Here is a 21,846-nt window from a genome sequence, read left to right as displayed (position 1 = left end):
CTGTTTTGACAGTTGCCAGGGTTAATTGGCTGTGTTAAATTTGGAGCTCTGTTCTGCAGCTATGAACCCATAACTGTGGGCAACTCACGCACCTAGGAACATGTTATGGCATGGCACGCTGATAATTACAGAGGCAGAGCGGAGGTTTGGGAACTGAACGGGGCCTGTTGCCAACACGCTCGCTGTAGAAACACTTTGTGCCTCGGGCTAGGCAGACAGCCATCAGTGTCTGTCATCTATCTGTTTCTCCCTCCTGCCCACCAACACTTACCTGCTCGAACTCTATCACTCCTTTATTGTGCATGTGAAGTCGTGCCAAATTCTCTAAGGCTGATGAGCAATTTAACAAGTTTATACCGAGCTCCCTGCGAAAGGCACTGGGAGTGCGGTGGAGTAGATCTAACAGTGGAACAATGTAAAAACATTTTAAAACTTAGTTTCAGTTGAATTATGGAGACCCTCTTTGCACAACTTGTAGCATTTTAAAAGTACACCATGTGCCACTTTAGCTAGGGTTTTTGTATTCTAACAAAGAACAAAGAGTCACTCTACTTTGCTACCCATACAATTATATAATGGCGTAGTGTCACATGCTGTTTAGAATGGTGTTAGAACATATGCCATTCGGACACAATGGTAGTTTTATTTGGTGAGGCAAAAGCATTGAGGAGGGGACCTTTCCTTCTGAGCACAAAGCTTTGCTGCAATTACAGAATTGCTTCCATATGTGGATCAGACAGCTTCTCCCGCTGCCCCCACCAACCCTTCCTCTCCTTCTCACAGCGTTCCCTCTCCTTCTAACTCCCTGTCTTTAAGTAACTTCCTTCCCTGACTTCTGCCGACTTTCTATCCGTACTTTTTTCCACCGAAACTTTCTTTCCGTACCCTGTGAATAATTTTTGAAAGGCCACTTCTTAAACAAAGTCTGTCTTAATCAGAACATCCTGGTACTTTTGGCAGTAGGCTTTACTTGTGCTGATTCAATTAGAGCGAGACAGCCAGGCACATAATGCGCCTCAGAGAGAGAGAGAGAGAGGGAGTTGGGGGGGGGGGTGAAAAGAAGAAAGAATAAATGCGGCTTTACCAAAAGAATTTGGACTTGGAGGCAGCATGGTGAGTGGAATAGGAAAAGGTGGAAAATAAGAAGAGTTTTTTTGACAGAGAGGTCGGTTCAGAGAGGGTTCACGGTGACATCATGGCTGATTGTGAGGGAAGTATAGACAGGAGGGCCATTCACCTCTCATTGGACACATATGTTGGAGGGTAGGCAGTGTGCTCATTTGCATGAGCTTATTGGCACTCTGTTTGGACGCTCTGCTCAGACCTTCCCTTCTTTGACACACACGCATAAACATACAAAAATAAGTACACGCCTGCAACCACACATTAAATACGACATGTGGCTTCGTGCAAATGAACGCTCATGCAAAAAATATACATCATAACTAGAGCCTTTCTTCCAGCTATTTCCAGATACACTCTCCGTGTTGTTTTTCCCAGTGTATGTTATTTCTTCATGTCAGTTGGAGTCCAAATGTGTACGTTTTGCCAGGCTGAATGAATGAGCCCTTCATCGGCCGGGTCGTGCGTTAAACTTTGAAAGCCAAGACGTATGCTTTCCGCGTGTGCGTGACTCTGTGTTTATGTACGCGACTTTATGTAGGCGTGCGTGTTTGTGTATGTCTGTAACCTCGAGTCCGTGTTTGCGTGTGCATGACCAGAACTGAGTAAATGCGTTTCTGTTTTTGTGCTGTGTGGGAGTGAGAGGTGTGTGTATGCACATGTCCGTCTTGCGCTCTGCACATCTCACTGTAGCACAAAACTTCACATGACATCAATCTGCATGCAAGGAAATAGTGATCTCATTACAGACATCTTGTTGCTGATTAAAACCTGCCGTGGCCACCAGCCTCTCTCTCTCTCTCTCTCTCTGCTCCTTTTTTGTCTTTTCCATCCAGGCCCTGGCAGAAGGAAATACACTACATAGTGGAATTTTTATTCTTCTTACATTTATTCATACATACAGTCGTGAGAATTAATACAGGGAAAAAGCATGTCATCTTTGAAAGTCAAAAACGGGTGAAAAAAAGACATTAAAAACAAAGGGAGATAATGAATGATGTCAGAGGCCCTTAGAATGACTTATGATGTCATAGCAAAGTGTGACAAATGAAATTGTTGTGATGAAGAAACCATTAGGGGGGAAGGAGAGGGGGAGCGGTGGGGCGGCTGAGAAAGAGACGTTTCGAGTATAAATGCGGAACATTTTGAAAGTGAAATGTTGTGGGAGAATGAGAGACAAAAACGCACAGGTAGTGTAAAAGAAAAGAGCAAAAAGGAAGAGAGAGAGACTAAGCGAGAGAGGAAGGGAGGGAAAGAGAAAGAAGGGGAGAGAGAGAGAGATAGCGGTCTGATCTGTCTTCATTATCTTCCACTCTGCAGTCTCCCAACACCGAGATCATAAATCTCAACCCCCAACACACTTCACTGACAATGAAACACAAACACTGCTGACCTCTGACCTGTCTGCTGCTACTGACATACAGACACCTACTCACTCAGACACACACATACAGAGAATGACAGTATGTACTGTAATCTTATTTGAAATGATGTGCTGTAGTGACACAATAAGAAACAAATAACAAATGAATATAGCTCTCAGCCTTATTAAAGTAGATTTAGTGCAATAGAAATATATTTGTAATATGTAGCTTGGAGATTTGGACAGACAATTAGTATGTTTTCATAATATGATGTATGGTTGTGCAGCAACTTAAAACCACTTCCTGTTGACTTGTATTGAGATCTAATGCCAGCCCTACTGATGCCTTCTTCTGCTACACATACCTGACATGTGCTTCATGTCAAACAAGGAAGTCTCTTGATTTTCTAAATGCAAAATGTTTAATAAGTGTTCTTTTGTTACCCAAAGGTCCTCAAAGGTCCCGACAGGTCAGGAGACATAACGGAGTTGTCAATTGCATACAAAATCTGTGTTGTCATAGGATAAAGCTGAAAAAAAGTATAGTTGCAGCCTTGATATATCTTTTCTAGACATATGAGGCAACTTTCTCTTTTCTCACGAGAATAACTTCTTTCTTATTACCTATGGGTGGCCAATATAACATGAATGGGACTCTAGTATGCAGTGTGTTTGAACTTGTTTCATATGGAACTAACCTGTTAAGACATTAGACTATCATCATACTGTACATATGACTTAGTGCAACTGTGTTCCTTTCGATTTAATTTGTTTTCATTGTTTTTATCTCTCGTCCAGACCCAGTGGCAAACCCGATGTACCACCTACGTGACTCTGAGATGGCACCCTCATAGGGGAGCCAGTTAAGGTGTGTCTTCACTTTGAGGTATATGCTTTTTTTAAACCAAAGCCAGTGAATAACGAAAGCTTTAGGACGAACCAGCAAACGCCCAGAACCACACACAAACCAGCGCATAACTGTACAAAAACACAAACTGTACACTGTACTGTTATGTATTCATACAGCGTGGAACATAGACAGACACACCCTCATGGAGTAAGAACATTTAAGATCTTTGCATATTCCTTCAGGGCTTCTTTTAGAGAATATCAATAATTAAAGTGCAAATCTACAAACACAGAATGTTATTTTTTTGTATACTCGATATTTCAGCATAAAACACTGGGCAAATTGTATTCAGCAACGCATGTCACCGTACAGAGAAAAGAAGAGAAAGACAGAGCTGACAAAGTGAGAGAGAGAGAGAGAGAGAGAGAGAGAGAGAGAGAGAGAGAGAGAGAACGAGGCAAAGAATTAAAAACAGAAATTTAAGCTTTCCGTGCCTCTGTTTCTTCCCTCTAGGCATTTTGTGGCTTGTGAAAAATGTGCTGTATATTTGAAGGGTGGAGTCACGTGACCCAGACAGGGTTCATGAATCAGAGCGCATAATTATTTCTAAGAGACGAAAAGAAGAGAGAGAGAGAGAGAGGGAGCGAGAGGGAGAGAGAGAGCGAGCTGGAGAGGCAGAGAAAAGGAAGAAGAGTGAAAGAAACGACGGTGTAGCGTGGAAGGGACTGATGAACGAAGAAAGCGTTTTCTCCCCGCGACTCCTTGAATCTTTCTCGCGGATCTCGGTCCGAGCGGGTGAGTGTAACTTTCGCTCAAGTCCATCCGACACTTCTGTTGTTTACACTTCAATCCAGAGAGCGACAGGCCGCAGTGATTTAAAACCAAAACATAAAGAAACTGCGATCGGTCGTATTGATGGCAACACTTCAATCGACGTGTTTAAATCTAAATGTCGCGCCTGCGCTGTGGGTCCGTGTTTTCATTTACCTGTGTTGATGTGCTTTCTGCATCCGCGATGAAACAAAGTGACATTTTTCGTCCACCTGATAGACTGTAACTTGACATGCGTTGAACACTTTTCTTGGTGTTTTAAGTATACCTAGCTTTGGGAATTACAAGTATGCGTGTAAATGTGAGATTAGTTTGTGTCGTGTAGCCTACTGACTCTGGTTTCGGGAATGTGTTTTCACGAGCATCCTTTGCACGGTAAAAATATTTTACCGGTTAACTGAAAACATATGTTTAAAGAGGCTTCATTCTAGTTTAAAAAGTTAACAATTATTATATAATAAGTACACGTTGGGTTACATTAATGACATTAAAAGTAGTTTTTCGGGGCAGCTTAAGTAAATGTACAGTACAGTGGCTTTAAGTCACATATTTTCTCTTATATGATCTAATGGTTCAAATGAAGTACAGTAAGACGAACTGCACTGTAGCACCTGTTCTCTGGCTGTGATTTTAGTGAGTTTTTTGCTCTCTTTTTCGTCACTGTGTTATGTGTGATTTCACAAGCTAAAAAGTTTTTCGCAAGTTTACAGCCGGTCATAGAGTGTCAGATGGCTGTGAATGATTTATGCCATTTTGAATGTGCGACAGCACGTATCCAACCCAAATTCGGGGCCAGAGACAAAAATAAAGAGGAAAAATTAAATGGCGTTAGCTATCTATGCTTTACATTCAAATCCCCAAACCAATGTATGCACCTATTTTTAAATGAGAAAGGAATTGGCCAGCCCTTTTTTTGTTGTAAGCTGTTTATGTCTGAGAGATCAGCTACATGAGTTTACATGAACTCGCACAAAAGAATCAGAGACAAGGAAAAACAAACCATTGTCAAACCAGATATTCACGTTTCACCACAACCAAGACTCCCGTTCTGACTCCAACAGGACTGCGGAATCTGTTCTCAGCAGTACAGTCACTGTAATGGAATATGGGAGCGTCTTTAAGTGTTTGTATGTTTGGATAAACTGCTGTCATTATGTCCTTGAGTATATTTTTCCTTTTGCGTAACAGTGAAGTGTGCTTTCATCCCTTATTACGTTACGTCCCGACCCTTATTCAAGTTTTAGATTTATATTACATGCTGGATATTTTCATACAACGGTTATTTATAGTAACATGTTTTACTTACTGTAGGGTTTTGTATACTATCGTCCACTTTAGTCTATTTTTGTGTTTTTCCTCAATTTAGCGTTGTAGGATACGCCATAGACCGGATGCATCTTTTTATGAAGACACGTGTGTCGCTCAACCACCTTGCTGTCTGACTGTCCCCATATCTGTCTCGTCTCCTGGAATCCTAAATCCAAGAGTTTTGACTTTTTCTATGGAATTTTGGGGAGCAGTAGAACATAAGTAGCAGGGAGGGGCTGAACAGGTGTTTTATGGGGGATCTTTGAAGGGGGGTAACTGTTCTGTACTCTGTAATTATGAAGGAAACCTTCAGATTCCCTTGTATATTTTTGCAGGTGTGCAGGGATGTTTCCATTAACTACGGGTGTATAAAAAACTTTATGTGTCAAGTTATGCGTGTGAAAGCGTATCCCATAACTCCTTACGGAAGTCCCTGTGTGTGTGCGTATGTGTGTGTCACAGCTTTTTTTCTGTTAATGTGTCCGTGCAATGTTTGTGTGCGTTTATACTCATCATGAATGCTTTCCTTTGCCAGGGCTACTGTAATGAGGGCCATCTATTACCTTCCATTGGCCTGATTAAATAAACTGTGTTCATCTGAAATAGCTAGTTAATCTCGGCGGCCATCTCATTTGTTTTTATAAATCAGATTTCTTGTCTGATTACTCTGTGTAATAAACCGCAAAACCGCAACTACAAACTTGCCACAATCATGTTAATGCTCTGATCTGATCCTGACCAATTAGTTAACCTTGTATCCCTCAGAGATATTACTGCAGTCATCAACACGCTCCCCGGCCGTGGTTATCCACTTTCTTTTACGTCCACTCAAATCAAAGTGTTTTGTTTTTATCTTTTGTTGTTTATCTTTTTCTTTTGTGCCTGTGCTCAGCTTGTCCACATCACATGATGGAACAGAACTGTCACGACTGATGTGTCATTTTGTCCTCTGAATCTATTCCATCACTGTTTCCATTTCACTCTTCTTTTCCTCTGAACGGTTACACCTGGTGTTAAGATCCATCTGGGGGATCCGATCACAAGTGCTCAGACAGGACGCGTCACTGTTTACACGTGGTGTTAAAATGCAGCTCGTGTTACCACCAGTAATCGTATTTCGATAGGAGAGTTTCTGATTTCATCACTATACATCAACAGATTACATATTGCACTGTGAAAAGAAATTAGGCCACAGCTTTAATTTGTATAGTGACTGGTTACATCAACATTTTTCATTGGATCAGTTAAAGTTTAGGAAATTTAAGGAACAATCTGTTGCCGAATGACGATTAAGATAACCAGAAAATTAAGGAATGTTTTGAGTTGAGGCCTGAATTTTTTTACTGTATAGATGGTTTTTGTGGCAACAACATAAACATTAACATTAACTTCTTATAGACCTCCTCAAAGAATCAATAACTGTTGAGTATTTTAATTGAATTCTGTACAATTGACATACAGTAAAATATTAATTAAATTGTTATTATAACCAAACACAGACCGGAAGTTAACTTTGGCTCAGACACGTACATATGACGAAAGCATCTATAATGCTTGTAAAGTAAAAACACAAAAAATTGCCCATCCAACTTTTCGCACTTAGTTTGGCTCTGAAATGAGCCTGTCAAAATCACTGGTTATTTCACAATTGATTTTGGGGGGGGCTGAATGATATACCTAAATAGCTTAATGATGGATATTATAGTGTTGTCAGTGTTGTTCTGTGATTATTGGGTGTGATGAATGTTTGTCGGGTGCCAGGAAAGGCTCAGGCGGGCTTTAATTGATGGGATATGTGACTCCGATGTGAAAGATCATCTATCACTCTTAATAAGAAAGCAGAGGAATTCAAACGTGTCAGTTTTATCTCTAACAATAAAAAGGTTTATGAAGGGCTTTCTCAGCAACAACTGCCTGATGACAATGATACGCTTTGTTTAATTTGGAGTCGGTCCATATTTTATTATTGTTTATTAATAACGCTTGACAGCGCTGTAACCAACGTCCCGTGTAGTCGCATGGGTTTAGTGACATGCAAGTTAAGTCGTAAATAAAAATAAGAGTCAAAAGAAGCTTGAGAAAGATATTTTTGATTTGTGTATCTGAGTGTTAATGATGTCGGACCTTTGAACCTTCAGTAGGATTTGTTTTTGACCCTGTTGACCATGTGACCTCCACAACACCCGGAGGTTCCTTTCGCCAGGGCCAGACGTTCCACACAATACGTCTCGCCTTCGAACATCTTTCTTCAATTGAATCCACACAGAACTCATTCAAGATTATGGCGCACAGCGCTGTTATGATTTCACCAATGACTTTTTGTAATGTCTCCCATGCATAACAAGAAGACAAATTGTTTCAGCCATCAAAGTTTTGAGCGTAAACATCCCTCGGATACATGTGGGGATATTTTATGCAGGATATGACAATTATTTGTTTCTCAGAAAGTATGTAAACCATGAGCGGATTTCTTTTTTTAATTATCAGATGTGAGTTTTGTGTCTCTAGTGTTTTTGAAGCAATGCCGTATGTTTTTTGAAATGGAAGGCCTTTGGTGCATTTAGTTAATGAACATTTATATATGTGGCATACGGTCCTTTCTTAAGTGACTTGCATTGAAGTGACAGTGAACATTGAATTAAGCATGAATGGTTTGGGATACAGACGTTTAACCTTGGCACTTGTAGCATTATGCTCTACAAGTTGGTTTCAATGGAATAGGCACTTTTCACATGACGTCACGCATCTTCCGTTCTGCCACAAAGCAGTGTATTGTTACTTCCGCTAGCGCCTTCACACAGCTGCGACAAATACGGCTAGATGACAAGTCGCTTACGAGAAGATCAAAAGCTAGATAAAGGATACAAATTCTTCGATAAAGGTCTACTTATGAAGGTACTTATGTTTTGTTTTCTTTTTGCGTTAGCGAAGGTTCTAGGATAAGTACTCGAATATGTGTTCCGACATTCAATAACGTTACGAAATATTAGCATGCCTCAAAATAAACACAATAATAATCTTACCGATGTCTTGACCAGTTGTATTTTCAGTCGCTGTTGTTACATTTTAGTGCGAGGGCAAAACAGAAGTTGTGATACACTGCTTTGTGTAAAGGCGAAAGTTGAATGACGTCATTGTGAAAAGGGACTATTCCGAATATAACTTCATTGGAGGTTTGTGAAGTTTGCTTCTGTTTGTTGGGTTGTTGGAATTCTGAGTAGTTTACATTCAACCATTTAGCAGAGGCTTATATCCAAACGGACTTGCAAATGAGAGAGCATTTAACATGTTTGTCTAAGGAGTCACCAGTGATGTTTGTAAGAACTAGGAAGTTAAAGGGATACTTCCCCAAAAATGATGGTAGTCAATGGGTGTTGCGATCCGTTTGGTTAAAGCATTATTCCAAATATCTTTCTCTGTGTTCATCAAAACAAAGAAATTTAAACAGATTTGTTTAACACAAAAAACATTGAAGCGATCACTACATTTTCACTCAGTCTCATTTTGAGAACGGAGCATTTTGCTCTATACTGTAAGTGAACCTGATACCTCACGTCGGAGATTCCAGAGCCCTCACCCACAAGACGTCTGATCTGAATCCATACACCCAACGGTTGCGGCCAAACTCTCAAGGCCTTAATTTGCGGTGCCAAACAGATCCTCTGTCTTTAGGGGGGAACGCTCGAGGGCATACGGTCGGATGTGTCGATCTGTCTTTGTGCTGATTGACGGGCTAATGTGGAAAGTTATAGTAGCTTAAAAAGCAATGCGCCGTGAGCTTAGAACGGAGGAGTGGAAATATCCAGAGCGCAGGCAGGAAATGAACTCAAACCGCTGTACCATCCCAAATCCATCACAGCTCTGTTGGAAGAACGGTTAGCGGTTGTAGCCAGGCACAAGGGAAAAAAAAGTAACTCGCCATCGGCTCCAGCGGTTAATGCCGCCTCGCGTTTTTAACTTTTCGTTTGCGTAGGCGATTTCGCAGTTAGTTTTTTCAACAATGTAATGCATTATGATCTGCAATTGAGTGATATTGATCATTCTTCCGCCCAGAGAGGAGAGAATTGTCATCAGCCTCAACCCAACCCTGCGGAGCCATAAATTACAAAGAGCCGATTCTGTCATAGATACACAGCGCATCACCCAACCATGCCAGGAGCATTTTCTCTCTCCTTTCTGTCTCTCTCGCCGTCTCACTCAATCTTTCTTTCTCTGTGTCTAATAGGCCCCAGCATGCTCTGTTAATGATGTGTTTGTTCTGTGAGGAGAAACAGTGGTGAAATCAGGGTTTTGGAAAGTCCCAGCCTGTTCTTCTGAGCCCTGCTAACGCCGGTCCTGCGGCGGGTGCCCACTGTTGCCCACAAACCCCCAACCTCATCCCCCCGGCTCCCAGAGCTGGCTATAGGGGAGTTTGAAAAAGCGTGTGTGAGGGTCAGCCAGCGAATAGCAGTAATGGGAGAACGTGTGTGTATGTACTTATACATGTGTGTGTGTGCCCCAGGGGCCCTTGCCAGAGAGAGAGGGCGAGGGCCCTAAAATGAGCTCACTTTATGCACAGCTCGCCTGCCATAAAAGCAGAACATACTCCGTAAAACTCTTTGCCGATGTGACTCATGAAAGCGAACGGGCGCCAAGCGTTTTATTAAATCATTATTGTGTTTGGGAAAATTCTACGAACACATAGATCCCTTTTCAGTTGGTTCCCCCTGTTTCAAACGGCTGCGTGAATTTTGGATTTTCCCCTGCTTGCTTTTTTCCTTCTTGCACTATTTTTCTGCTCTTTGTTTCTCTCCCTCTAAAAGTCTTTTTGGGTGTGATTTTTATGTTTTTCTATATTCATCGTCCCTGCTTCTCTCTTTCATTTTCTGTTTTGCTCGCAGTGTCTGCCTTCTTTTGTTTCTCGACGTTCTTACTACCAGTAAAGAGTCAAAAGTTCAGAAAGCTTAATGCTCTGTAATGTATTTAAAAGGGTCTCTCTCTTCCAGTAGGTTTTGTTTTAGTTGATGCACTTTTTTCCATCTTATCTTATCATCATCTTATCTTATCATCATCATCTTATCTTATATCTTATCTTATCATTTATCATATAAATGATGCCTTGTATAAATCACAGTGCAAGCTAAGCATTTCAAATGAAATGAGTTCTGGTATCACGCTTGGTGAATATACAGCATTGACTGAAACGCGGGGAAAATGTGATTACAGTTTCTTTTAGTTCACAATGAGGGTTTTAGCGAATCGTGACTTTCGCACAGTCGGTTCTCCTCTATTGCATTGTGAAGAATTTATTCTGCGGTGCCTTGTCTCCAGGGCGAACGCGTTAAAGCAGTGTGTGGTTTTGAACGGTGAGCTCTAAATGATATCTGTTACATATGGAACAGTTCTGAGGGGTCACGGACAGAGTTGAAGCAGGAGGGGTTTAGAGGAGGGGGCCGTGTGGGCAGGGATGGGTTCGAGGGCATATAGACGAGGATGAAAACCAGACCCGAAGAAGGGGTAGGGGAGATGGCAAGGCCTTGTTGTGGCTGGCTATGGGCGTGTGCCTATCGGCAGAGCTCGACGTGGCCACACTAGCTTGGATGCACATGTGGAAGAGTTTACTGTAATGGAACTCTAAATTAGTAGTGGTTTTGAAGCTGCCTGCAGCGGTAGGCTGTAATTAACTGGCTCTGCTGAAAGAAACAGAACCAGAGGGTGGCTGGGAAGGCTGTGTGTGTCGGACAGATGTGTGTATACTGGAGCCATAGAAGAACAGGGCACGTCGGGGAGAGAAACAATATTTGCTTTAGCTTGTTTTAATGTGTGTTTTCGCATTAGATTCTTATAAAACATTCTCTTTTAATAGGACGCACGTATGAGTTAAAAACGTTTCTTTGTGCGGATTACAGTAGAGCTGTGTGTGTTTGTTATGGAGAGACTGCGGCTATGTGTTCAGGTGCGAGTTTTTTTTTCCGACGGTGAGAAAGAAGCCGTATAAATGTGTGTTTTGGAAAGCACAAGCTTTTTACTGGCTAGAGAGCCACCCCCGTAGTGCCCCCCAGTGCCCGTACTCTGTCATTGAATCGGCCTCTCTCTTTTTCGTTCACAAGCAGGATTTTTCCCTTGCTTTTGCCCCGATTCACAAACCGCAACGCTTCCAAAAAAGCGCAGAATTCTTTGGCTCAGCTCATTTCTCGAAAACCACATTTAAAAAAACAAGCCGGCGGCACCACCCACTCATAAAATCACCAGTGGGGGAGAGGAAATAAAACATTTAAGGAGACAAACCAACACGCAAGTGAGGAAGAAGAGTACTTCTCTTACTAAAACGTTCAAGTTTACATCGAACACACGTATGGGTACTGTACTGTAGGTTTGTGCATTTTTTCTATTTCTTCACAAATAGGGCGTAAAAACTTTCAAAGGTGTTTCTAGCTTCTCTATTTCAAAGTAGAGCTGTCGTGATTATGAAATTTGGTTGACGATTTATCTTCTATGAAATAATTGAGATTTGGCAATTAATTGTCTATTTAAAGGCTTTGACAATTATAACAATGAATTTCAATAAATAAAATAAAGATACATTAAGAAATGTGAACAATTTGTAAATAACTTGTAACATTCCCTTTAGAGTAGCCTTAACAGAAAAGTCCGTCTCAACAGAAAAAACGGAGATGTGAGGATGATGTCGTCTTTCTGTGTAGATGCAGCAAATCTGAAATCACTTAAATAAAACTCATAAACACCCAAAATACAAATCTGAACTCAAATGATAAAGAAATGTCATTCGAACACAACGGTGAGTGCAGATCAAGATTGTGGATGTAAAATGCTGCAGATCACCCTTGTTTTCTTAGGATTAACAATAATCGCGGTTATCTGATAATAATTGCGATAATATTTAATAATTGTGTCAGCCCTATTTTAAAGATTCATAAACAGTCCAAATTATGTTTGCTTTATATAAAAAATATGACATTTCTGTAAGAGTTAAGTTTAGAGTATAATATCATTATGTCTGAAAACCACTGCGTTAATGAAAGATCTTTCATGGTCTATGTCTGTAGGAGATTTACTGGAGGTCTCTCAGGCATAGAATGAGGTTTGAATCGACTTTTCCATAATTGTACAGTGTCCTGTTTCACAAACAATGTGGGTGAACTCATTTTTGACCGTGTCGTTGATGGAAAGTTCAACAGAAAGGTAATGAAGGCAAGAGATTGAACAGGAATAGAAACATGATGCAGAATTATTTTGACAAACAAGACGCCATGTCTTTTCGCTTCACTGTTGTCTTCTCCAGTGGAGCCCGAGTCAGGGCCTCAGGTCTGTGGGGAGAGAGAGTGAAGCCGTGCAGGGACGAGAGACTGGCAGCACAAACAGAGAGACTCTTTCTTGTGGAGTTTCGGTGATTTAAATCATATGGAATAGTCTGGAAACACCACAAACGTCTGGACACATTTCAAATTGGAGGAGACAAGAGCTCTCTCTCTCTTGCTCTCTTTATATTTCTTTCTCTCTTCCCCCCAGCCTAACTGTTTCCTAACCGCTTTAATTTAACTTTTCTTTTCTCTCTCGATTTTTCAGTACTGTGAGTGCCTTGCCAATTCTAATAGCTGGGTTGGTACAAACGGTGCCTTCTAAAAAGATACAGGGCATCTTTTCTGTTATTTTGACCTGTTTCTCCAGTTTCCATTTTCTGCAAATGCAAATAGAAGGAGTGTTTTAATTTTACATTTGGGAGAAATATTGTTAGTAGTCATTTTATCATTTTACCTAAACACAAACCTATAAACAGTAAATACAGAAAAACTGAAAGTAATTCTGAATGGTCTTCTTCCGTGGCTATATATTTATATATATATGTGTGTGTGTATATATGTGTGTGTGTATATATATGTGTGTGTGTATATATATATATATATGTGTGTATATTAAAAACATATTGATAATCTTATATCTATATACTGTATATATACTTAATATAGTTTAATTTATCTTAAAACAACATATCATTTTTTCTATCTTTTCATTTTCAGAATGAATTATCATAAAACATATTTTCACTTTACTTTATATGTAATTGATATTAATGTGACAAAATGGTTTAATTTGTATTTCCCGAATTCTTATGTTATACTACATAACAGACAATGTGATAAATGTTACACTCACTGTTTTTATATAGAATGTACTAAACTGAACTTCATGCATTCTTTGTTAAAAATAACTCTTGTTTTTTTTCTAAAGGTTCATCCTGTTGGACAACTAAACCCTAACTCTGAGTTGCGGCTGAGGTGAAATCACGAGCAGTTTGCCAACATTGTAAGGTACGCCACAGGAGCACTTAACCAGCCCGGCCAGCTTTTGGCAACCGACCATCACCATGGGAACCAACCGGGAACGGCAGGTGGGTCACATGACCGGCTTCCCCCCAGCTGTCTACCCCTTCGCCTTCAATACCATGCGGAGTCACCCCCCTTTCGACCTGCTGACCAATAGTAGCCTGTTTGGCCGTTTCGGGGCGGATCTTCCCAAAGAAATGGCAGCGCTATGTGAGTATTGTACCTGAATTTTGTATATTCAAATTATTGTACTTTTAATTTTAAAAGTAATATGTGAAGCAAAATTGTTGATTCTGAGTATTCTGACATGTTGACACATGATCTTACCATGTCTAGTTTTTGCGTCTTGATGATAATTACAAATATTTAAAGATTTTAGTCCAAATTTTTGTGTTAAAATATCACTACTTTGGCCAGATAATAGAACAAACATCTAATATTTCCTTGTCGAAAGATAGATCTAGTTATTAGAAGCCATTATCTATACATTGGCTGTAGAGCCGGAAGCGTGTGCATGTTTGTTTAGTTGGGAATGGATGAAAAAAAAGAGACTGTCTCTTTAAAGCTTCAGCTCTCTTTTTATTTATATAGTGTTTATTAAGGAGCATTAACAGAACGGCCATGAAACTCTTTTGAACTCTTTTTGCCAGCTAGCCAGACTTGTTTTTGGAAAACAAAATGACATTTCGTATGTTTTTTTACAACACTGCAAATAGAATATGTCACAGGGGGCGCTGTTTTACATTTTCCTGCATTGACAGACAAAATAGAAAAACAATAGATGGCAGAAAGAGAAAATCAGACATCCGGGGTTCAAGTTTTTCATTATAACTAATTCTCTTTTTTATAGTACTGTATTCAGTTGCAGTTTACATCCAGAATGTGTTGCAAGAATGTGTGCCGGTAGGCTGAAGACTTCTTTGGTTTAGATGCTAGCTTCAGGGAAAAGGTTTGCCACAGACATCTGAGTTCTCATCTCAAGTCCCGAGGGGAAAATCTGTGATGGGTTTGAATGGCAACAGCGAAGCAGACTCTGAATCCCCCATTTCTCAAAAACACTTCTCTCCCCTCCTGGTGTTCCTTTTTCCGTCCTCTGCAAGCCTGAACAAAACTCAAACCTCATAGATGTCAATCAGTACCCCCCCCCCCCCCACAGCTGCCCACCTAATCCAATAGGTATTTACAGAAAGAGAGAGAGAGACTGAGGGAGGGAGGGAGGGGTGATGGACGCACCTGGGGATGACGTCCTAGTCCGGTGAAATCCAAGAACACACCCTGCTGTGAAAACACACATTGACGGATACACAATAAATAAACCTTTTTCTTTCCGCAGCTCATGAAAATTAGAAACACACTTGAGTTTGCATATACAGACAGCCAGAATCTAGGGCACTTTTGTTGAAAAACACTTTGCGTAATGACTTGCGCCCGGCTTTAGCTGCTTTGCTTAGGAGGCAGATGTTAATGAGCACACTGGGCTATGGCTTTAATTTTCACCACAATAGTCACAGTAACGTGTTTGTAAACAGCAAAACAGTTTCTGCCCCACTTTGTATGTTGCCTATCCAAAAGGCACATCAGACCTTAAGCAATGTCAGGAATTGGGTGAGACTCGAGACCACAGAGGCCCTAATTAGCTTTTGGGGATGGCGTTTGACATTCTTTCCAGACAGGCATGTCACAAGTTGTTTCACTGGGTCATTCTCATCCCCGCTTTGAGCAGAGGAAAAACAGACCAGCATCTGCCCAGTGCTGTTTTTGCAGGAGTTGGTTTAACAGGACTTTTCATTGTTGTCGGAGCTGTCTGTCGTATAGACTGCAGAAATCCCCAGCTCATAAAGGCCCAGCATACTGGAGACCCTTTAAGTTTGTGTGTGCTGGTGTATTTGCTGCACGCTTTTCTAGACCGATGTGTGTCATTTCCTAGTAAAGACTGTCATGATTTTGCTTACTTTTGTTAGGTGTGTTCAAGCAGGGACAGGTTCAAGCACTTCCCACAACAGTGCAGCTGACACAGAGCTTTTAGAAATGCATTACCTGTTCAACATGCTAGCTAGGTAAACCGAAAAAGAACAACAAGAGACATAGACAGACAGACAGACACAGACAGACAGACAGACAGGTATATAGGCAGATAGACAGACAGTTGGAAATAGATTTTATAGACAGACATACATGGAGACAGAAAGATAGAAAGGCTGACAGACAGACGACAATTTTTCCATAGACAGACAGACAGATAGATCGATAGAAATATAGACAGATCGACAAGTATTTAGGTAGATAGACGGACAGATAGAAATGTTTGTTTATACACAGATAGATAGATAGATAGATAGATAGATAGATGGATGGATGGATGGATGGATGGATGGATGGATGGATGGATGGATGGATGGACGGACGGACGGACGGACGGACGGACGGACGGACGGACGGACAGACAGTATAGGTATATGAATAGACCAACAGGTAGATAGACAGACGGATAGAAATGTTTGATTATATACAGACACAGATAAACACAGATAGACAGACAGATAGATAGATAGATAGATAGATATAAATATAGACAGACAGACAGACATAGATATAAATATAGACAGACAGACAGACAGTATAGGCAGATGGATATACACAGACATAAGACGCAGACATAGGTAGGGATATTGGTAGACAGACAGATAGATGAATAGACACACAAACAGATGGATAAACACAGACAGATAGAAAAATACATAGGCAGACAGACATATAGATAGACAGACAAACAGACAACAGCAATGTATGTAGATAGATAAACAGATAGAATGGTTTTTCATAGACCGATAGAAGTACATCTGTGTACTTCTGCCGCTGGTTTTACGTTTAGCGTGTGGCGCTGCTGCACGTCTGAGGCCTCCGGCCACTGCGCGAGGCTCCATGTAGCAGTCTTACATGCCGGGCCTGCAGAAGCCTTTATCAGTTGATCCCTGTCATTATCGTAGCTCTTCATACAAACAGTTGAAAGCCCATTACCAGTACTTACCCTGTGATAGCATCTCTCCTGAGCCCCCATACGCACCTGAAACCATTTACCAATCAGAGCAAGAGGCCGTCAAGCTCCGAGCCGCCAAATGGGATGTTTTGAAAGGCTGTTCGGTCATTTCCTTCGACCAAACTGAAACCGTGTGGCTCTGATCTCATAGTCCTGCTATGGTTTCTCTCTCTCTCTCTCTCTCTCTACTGCTGCACATATCAATGATATTAGTTCCCCTTTAGCATGTGAGCATAAGCCTTTATTGTTGTGATTGGGGCCAAGCTGTTGTGTAAAGGCAGTCGTATTGTGTGACAGAGAAAAGCACTCTTGTTCTAGCTTGTCCTCCAGAAAGAGGCAAACTTTTTGTCATTCACTGCCCCCACAGGAATGAATCAGTATAGTCACACGCATATAAATGTGCGCACATCCAGCAACATGAAAATCAACATGCATGCACTGTTATATAATTGAGACCAGATTTGGCATCTCACTGGTCTATTATAAACTGTGAATTAAAAGCGATTTTAAAATGAAAATTATTTTATTTACAGAAAAAGTTTTGTTGCTGCACAATCTGTGTGCTTTGACATTGAATTGAAAAGAGAGCAATGTCTGGAACAGTTCTTTGTTTTCTCAAAGATGTCATTGTCTTTCATCTCCAGCTCTGCTTTTCTGCCAGGCGTCTGTTTAGATCTTCACTCTTCACCTTTAGGAGCGACTCGCCCAGTTCTTGTGGATAAGTCGGTTTTCAGAGGCTCTTAAGATTCTCACTGCGAGCCGGTTCATTGTCTTTGTTGTGTGATTGTTAACACAGAGGCATTCAGCAGGAAGCAGATGAGTTTGGCCGTGATGGGTGATTCATCAGATGTGACTGTCATTTAGCCCTGCGTTTCTAAACCGGTTTTTCTCAAATCTCTTGGCATGATGGAGACCCTGTATTTAAGGTGGTCTGATTTGAATTGACTTTGCACCACAATATCGTAAGTTTATTTTTTGACACGAAGAAGCAAAAAAAAAAAAAAATATTAATTCTTATTTTTCATAAAACTGTCTTTAAAGATGTTTCTGTGTGGTTTAAAAGTACAACAGGGTAAACGAGTGTAACTTTGAAAACAGAAGGAAAAAGCAAAAAATAAAAATATATATTAATTCTTATTTTTCATTAAATTAAATTACAATTTTATTTGAAAACGGTAAAATGAGTTAGTTAAAATTGCTTTAAAGCATGGAAATTTTAAAGCAAAATATATTATTTTAAATAAAATAGGCTTTATAAGTAATTTTAAGTAAATTTATTGTATATTTTTAATATATAATTTTTAAATAATATAAATAATAAATAAAAAAACGCTTTTTAGACTTTAACACAATTTAAAAAATAAAAATATTAAATTGAAATGACTTACTAAGCCTATTTTATTGAGCATTTCATAAAGAAGATTTGTAATGTTTACAGTACTTTATTTGTAACTCTTTATAATAAGTTTGTATTTGTTTACATTAGTTAAGTGCATTAGCTAACATGAAGTAACAATATACAAAATATTTGTATCCCCATTTATACATTTTTGATAATGTTGGTTGATCAAGAGCAATATTCACATGAGATAAACTGTGCATAAACTCTCTGTGTTGCTGTAATTGCATATCCAACCCAAGACTTAATATTCCTTTGTTTAAAATGGAATTCACAAAGTCTTTGTTAATATTTTGCCCACAACTGACTCCCACGTTTGTCTGAGACTTGTTGTAACCACAGTTCGAGGGAGAGGCAGAGACAGTCACAAGTGAATTTCTCTCTGCCAGGCCATTATGAGCTCAGTTCGGGAATTTTGCAAATTGTTCACAAAAGGAATCTCAGCTCTAGACTTCAATCCCTAAAATCCCGTGGATTACTTTCCTCCCCTGTAACCCTTCTGTTTTCCTCCTCTTCTGTGTGGATTTCCTTTCCTGATCCCACCGTTCCAGAGAGACGGGCTAAAGTGGAGGTGAGAGACAGAGTGTGACAAGAGGAGGCTGCGAGTGGGTTGATATTGAAACTTTGAGTGTTCTGGCATTTCAGCATGATGACAAATGAAGACAAAGAGCCGGCGTTGAGAGGGGGTGGAGCTTCACTGTTTTCCGAGTGGCAGAACTGGGCACGTGCACTAATCGAATTGTACCACGGTGTACGGGTGTGGGAGGGGCTTCTTCATAGACATGGGAGGGAACTTGTCCAAAGGGGTGTGGCTTCATACTCGGTTGGAGGAGTGGGCAACTTTGCCAGTCAAGATCTAGAACTAGAAAACATGTGCGTCCTAGTTTGGAATAACTCATGTCAAAAGTCATGAGAATACTAAGAAAGCAACACCATAGCATACCAGCTGAGGAAGAAAGAGAGAAAACAGCCACAGATAGAGCGAAAGGCTGGTTTGACAGATGGCCAAGTTTGATAAAATTGTGAAAAGTTCGACTCTCTGTTCAACCACTTCGGTCTTCTTTCGAGTGACACGACCAGACTCTTAGGGAGATGTATTGTGTGTACGAGTAAGATCGGGATAAGATTACATGTCTTTTCAGAGCAGAACATGTGTACAATTTTGCTGGAGGTGGACGCTCTGATGAATGTACGTGTGAGCGTGCACTTTTTCGAGATTTGAAACTGGTGTTTATGGCCACAATCGGTCATTTGAGCCCCATACGCAGGGAACTCTGGAATGTGTCAATGTGTTGAAACATGCATAAATACGCACAGGATGTGATGTTGGGATCGAATGTTGCACAGCAGTGTTTCTTGTCTTAGTTACCCCCACGGTCCAATCAGTAAAGCTCAAGTACCCCTTTGGCATCATCTATAGCATTATTAATGACAGTGCAACCTAGTCTGAACAATAAAGTTTTATTGTTTTGATTTATTAAGCATGCACTGCTCTGGTAGTTTTTTAGATCTGTGTATGGTCTCATGAGCCCATTGAGCGTAAGAAATGTGCATTGCAATCAAATGTATTATTATTTATTCATTTAATTTAAGTATTATTAATGAATGATACATACGTTTCACTATTAAGCTAAAAAGAAAAATCCAAAGTGTTCAAAAGTACTGAACTGCTCTTATACTTGCTTCTAATTGGTCGAAAGTGTTATCTTTAAATAAACCCTCTCAGGGTGATACAAGACCCTCTGCTGTGCATCACCCTGTCTGGGCTTATTTTACAAAACAACCACCTGATTGTGAACCTTTTCATATGTCCCAATGTTATACTTAAACTATCAAATATATGACTCTTTACAATAAGGTTGTATATGATAGGTAAATGCCTTTTCTAACTTAAACTTACAATTAACAAAATAGTTTTTCAGCACTTGTAATGTAATTGTAAGCGACAAATATTGATGTGAGTTCATTTTGCATGAACTAATGTTAACAGATACAGCATTTGATTTAGAAATTGTATTAGTAACGACTAAAACGAACATGAACTTCTGTAAGGTACTTTTGTATATAACATCACTGACTAGAATACTGATTGTGTGTGTTTGTGTCGACGTCTGAGTGTTTCCTGATGGAGCTGCAAGGACTAGTTTTAGTAATCTGAGATGTGTGTGTGCAGACAGAGCTGAAATGAAGTGGTGTTCTGTGTCTCTGTCATCACTGGTAATTTGTCTGCACACACACACACACACACACACACACACACACACACAGAAAAACATGTACCTTATGCTTACACTCAACATATGCACAAACATCCTGTGCTATATGAGCTCATACACCGATATATCAATAAATCAAAACAAGAATACTTTATTGTTCGGACAAGTTTGCACATTTATTGCTCAAGAGACATAAGAGTTCTCAATTATGTTGCTTTTGAGTATTAAGCTTTTTTAACTTTGTCTCAGATGTTTCATCTTCAATTCTTTTGGAGAAATAAACAAAATAGACGGGACAACTTTTGTTGGTCAGTGGTTGCTCTTTTAAAGCTTGGATATTGTTTTGGAGCTCTCAGTTATGTTAAGTTTTAAGATAAATAAGAAATACACAGCTGTTGACGTACAGTATAGAGGTTTTAAATGAATGAGGATTGAATAACAGAATTTGTGACGTAAAAGATCAATGATGTGGTAAGAAATGACTTTGGATTGTCAACCATCTTGGTATTTGATGCGGCTTGTGTCTGTATAATCATTTATTTATATTGCTGTCTTGAAGAAATAATTGAAAGATTTGAGATACGTAATTTGTCTTTTCTATGGGGCCACACACAGGCAAAACAGTGCGGCGAGTCCTGTTTAATATCTTTTAATGCGTAGTGTCTGCTATCTCAGGTCAACATCAGTGAGTCACGCAGCTGTTAAACCTGATTCTACAGTTCGACTGAGATCGACTCATCTGGTGCGGCTCGTCTGGCCTGGAAAGTAAAGATGACATAGAGCCAGCTAAGTGAGATGGATTTCCAGCAGTTCTGGGTCTGTTTGTCATCTGAGTTTTGTCACGTGCGAGGAAGGAGGGAATCGAGAGGGAGAGAGAGAGAGTTAAGAGTCAGACCTGTATGGCGGCGAAAACAAAACTGTCTTTAAAGATGTTTCTGTGTGGTTTAAAAGTACAACAGGGTGAACGAGTGTAACTTTGAAAACAGAAGGAAAAGGAGGGAGGGAGGCAGAGGTGGTGGAGAGTGATGGAGAATAGCTTGAGCTCCAGAGAGAGAGAGAGAGAAATAAAGGGAGGGAGAACAGGATAAGTTGGGGGAAAGTTAGTGGCCCAGTGGGGATTTCTTCTGGAGTTCAACCTCCTTGGCTGGGGAAGGGGAGGGGAGGAGGAACTTGGGTCAGCACTATGAAGTTGGATTAAATGTCCAAGTCAAGTCTTTTTTTTCCCAGAGTGCACAGAACAGTTTCTAACAAAAGATTTTCAGCAGGAGAGAAGAAAAGTTGGTTAGAAAAGTCACTTTCGTTCCACAACTAAAGTATGTGGGAGTTTTGTTACAAGATGCTCAAATCAAATTGCAAAGGACGACAAACAAATATGTCTGTTGTGTTGCTTTATTTT

At 40.2% G+C, this 21,846-nt stretch overlaps 2 protein-coding genes across 3 annotated transcripts in view; one reads left to right on the top strand and one right to left on the bottom strand.

The window, feature by feature from the left end:
- fbxo25 (F-box protein 25) overlaps window positions 1–7,747 on the bottom strand; it is a gene marked incomplete at its 5' end in the record, with an annotated part of 123,264 nt that extends 115,517 nt beyond the window's left edge. For both annotated transcript variants that reach the window (XM_079477908.1, XM_079477910.1), the window contains one exon: window positions 7,744–7,747. In XM_079477908.1, coding sequence (XP_079334034.1) covers window positions 7,744–7,747 — 4 coding nt within the window. The remainder of the gene's footprint in view (window positions 1–7,743) is intronic.
- The window catches only part of rarga (retinoic acid receptor gamma a), a 37,287-nt gene continuing 19,378 nt past the window's right edge, over window positions 3,938–21,846 (top strand). The window contains exons 1-2 of the mRNA XM_079477906.1: window positions 3,938–4,130; window positions 13,704–14,008. Of these exons, the coding sequence (XP_079334032.1) occupies window positions 13,840–14,008 (169 nt within the window). The 5' untranslated portion in view covers window positions 3,938–4,130; window positions 13,704–13,839. The remainder of the gene's footprint in view (window positions 4,131–13,703; window positions 14,009–21,846) is intronic.

Source organism: Barbatula barbatula, assembly GCF_947034865.1.
Source record: "Barbatula barbatula genome assembly, chromosome: 17".
NCBI classification, from domain to species: Eukaryota; Metazoa; Chordata; class Actinopteri; order Cypriniformes; family Nemacheilidae; genus Barbatula; species Barbatula barbatula.
This window is presented reverse-complemented; position numbering and strand designations above follow the sequence as displayed.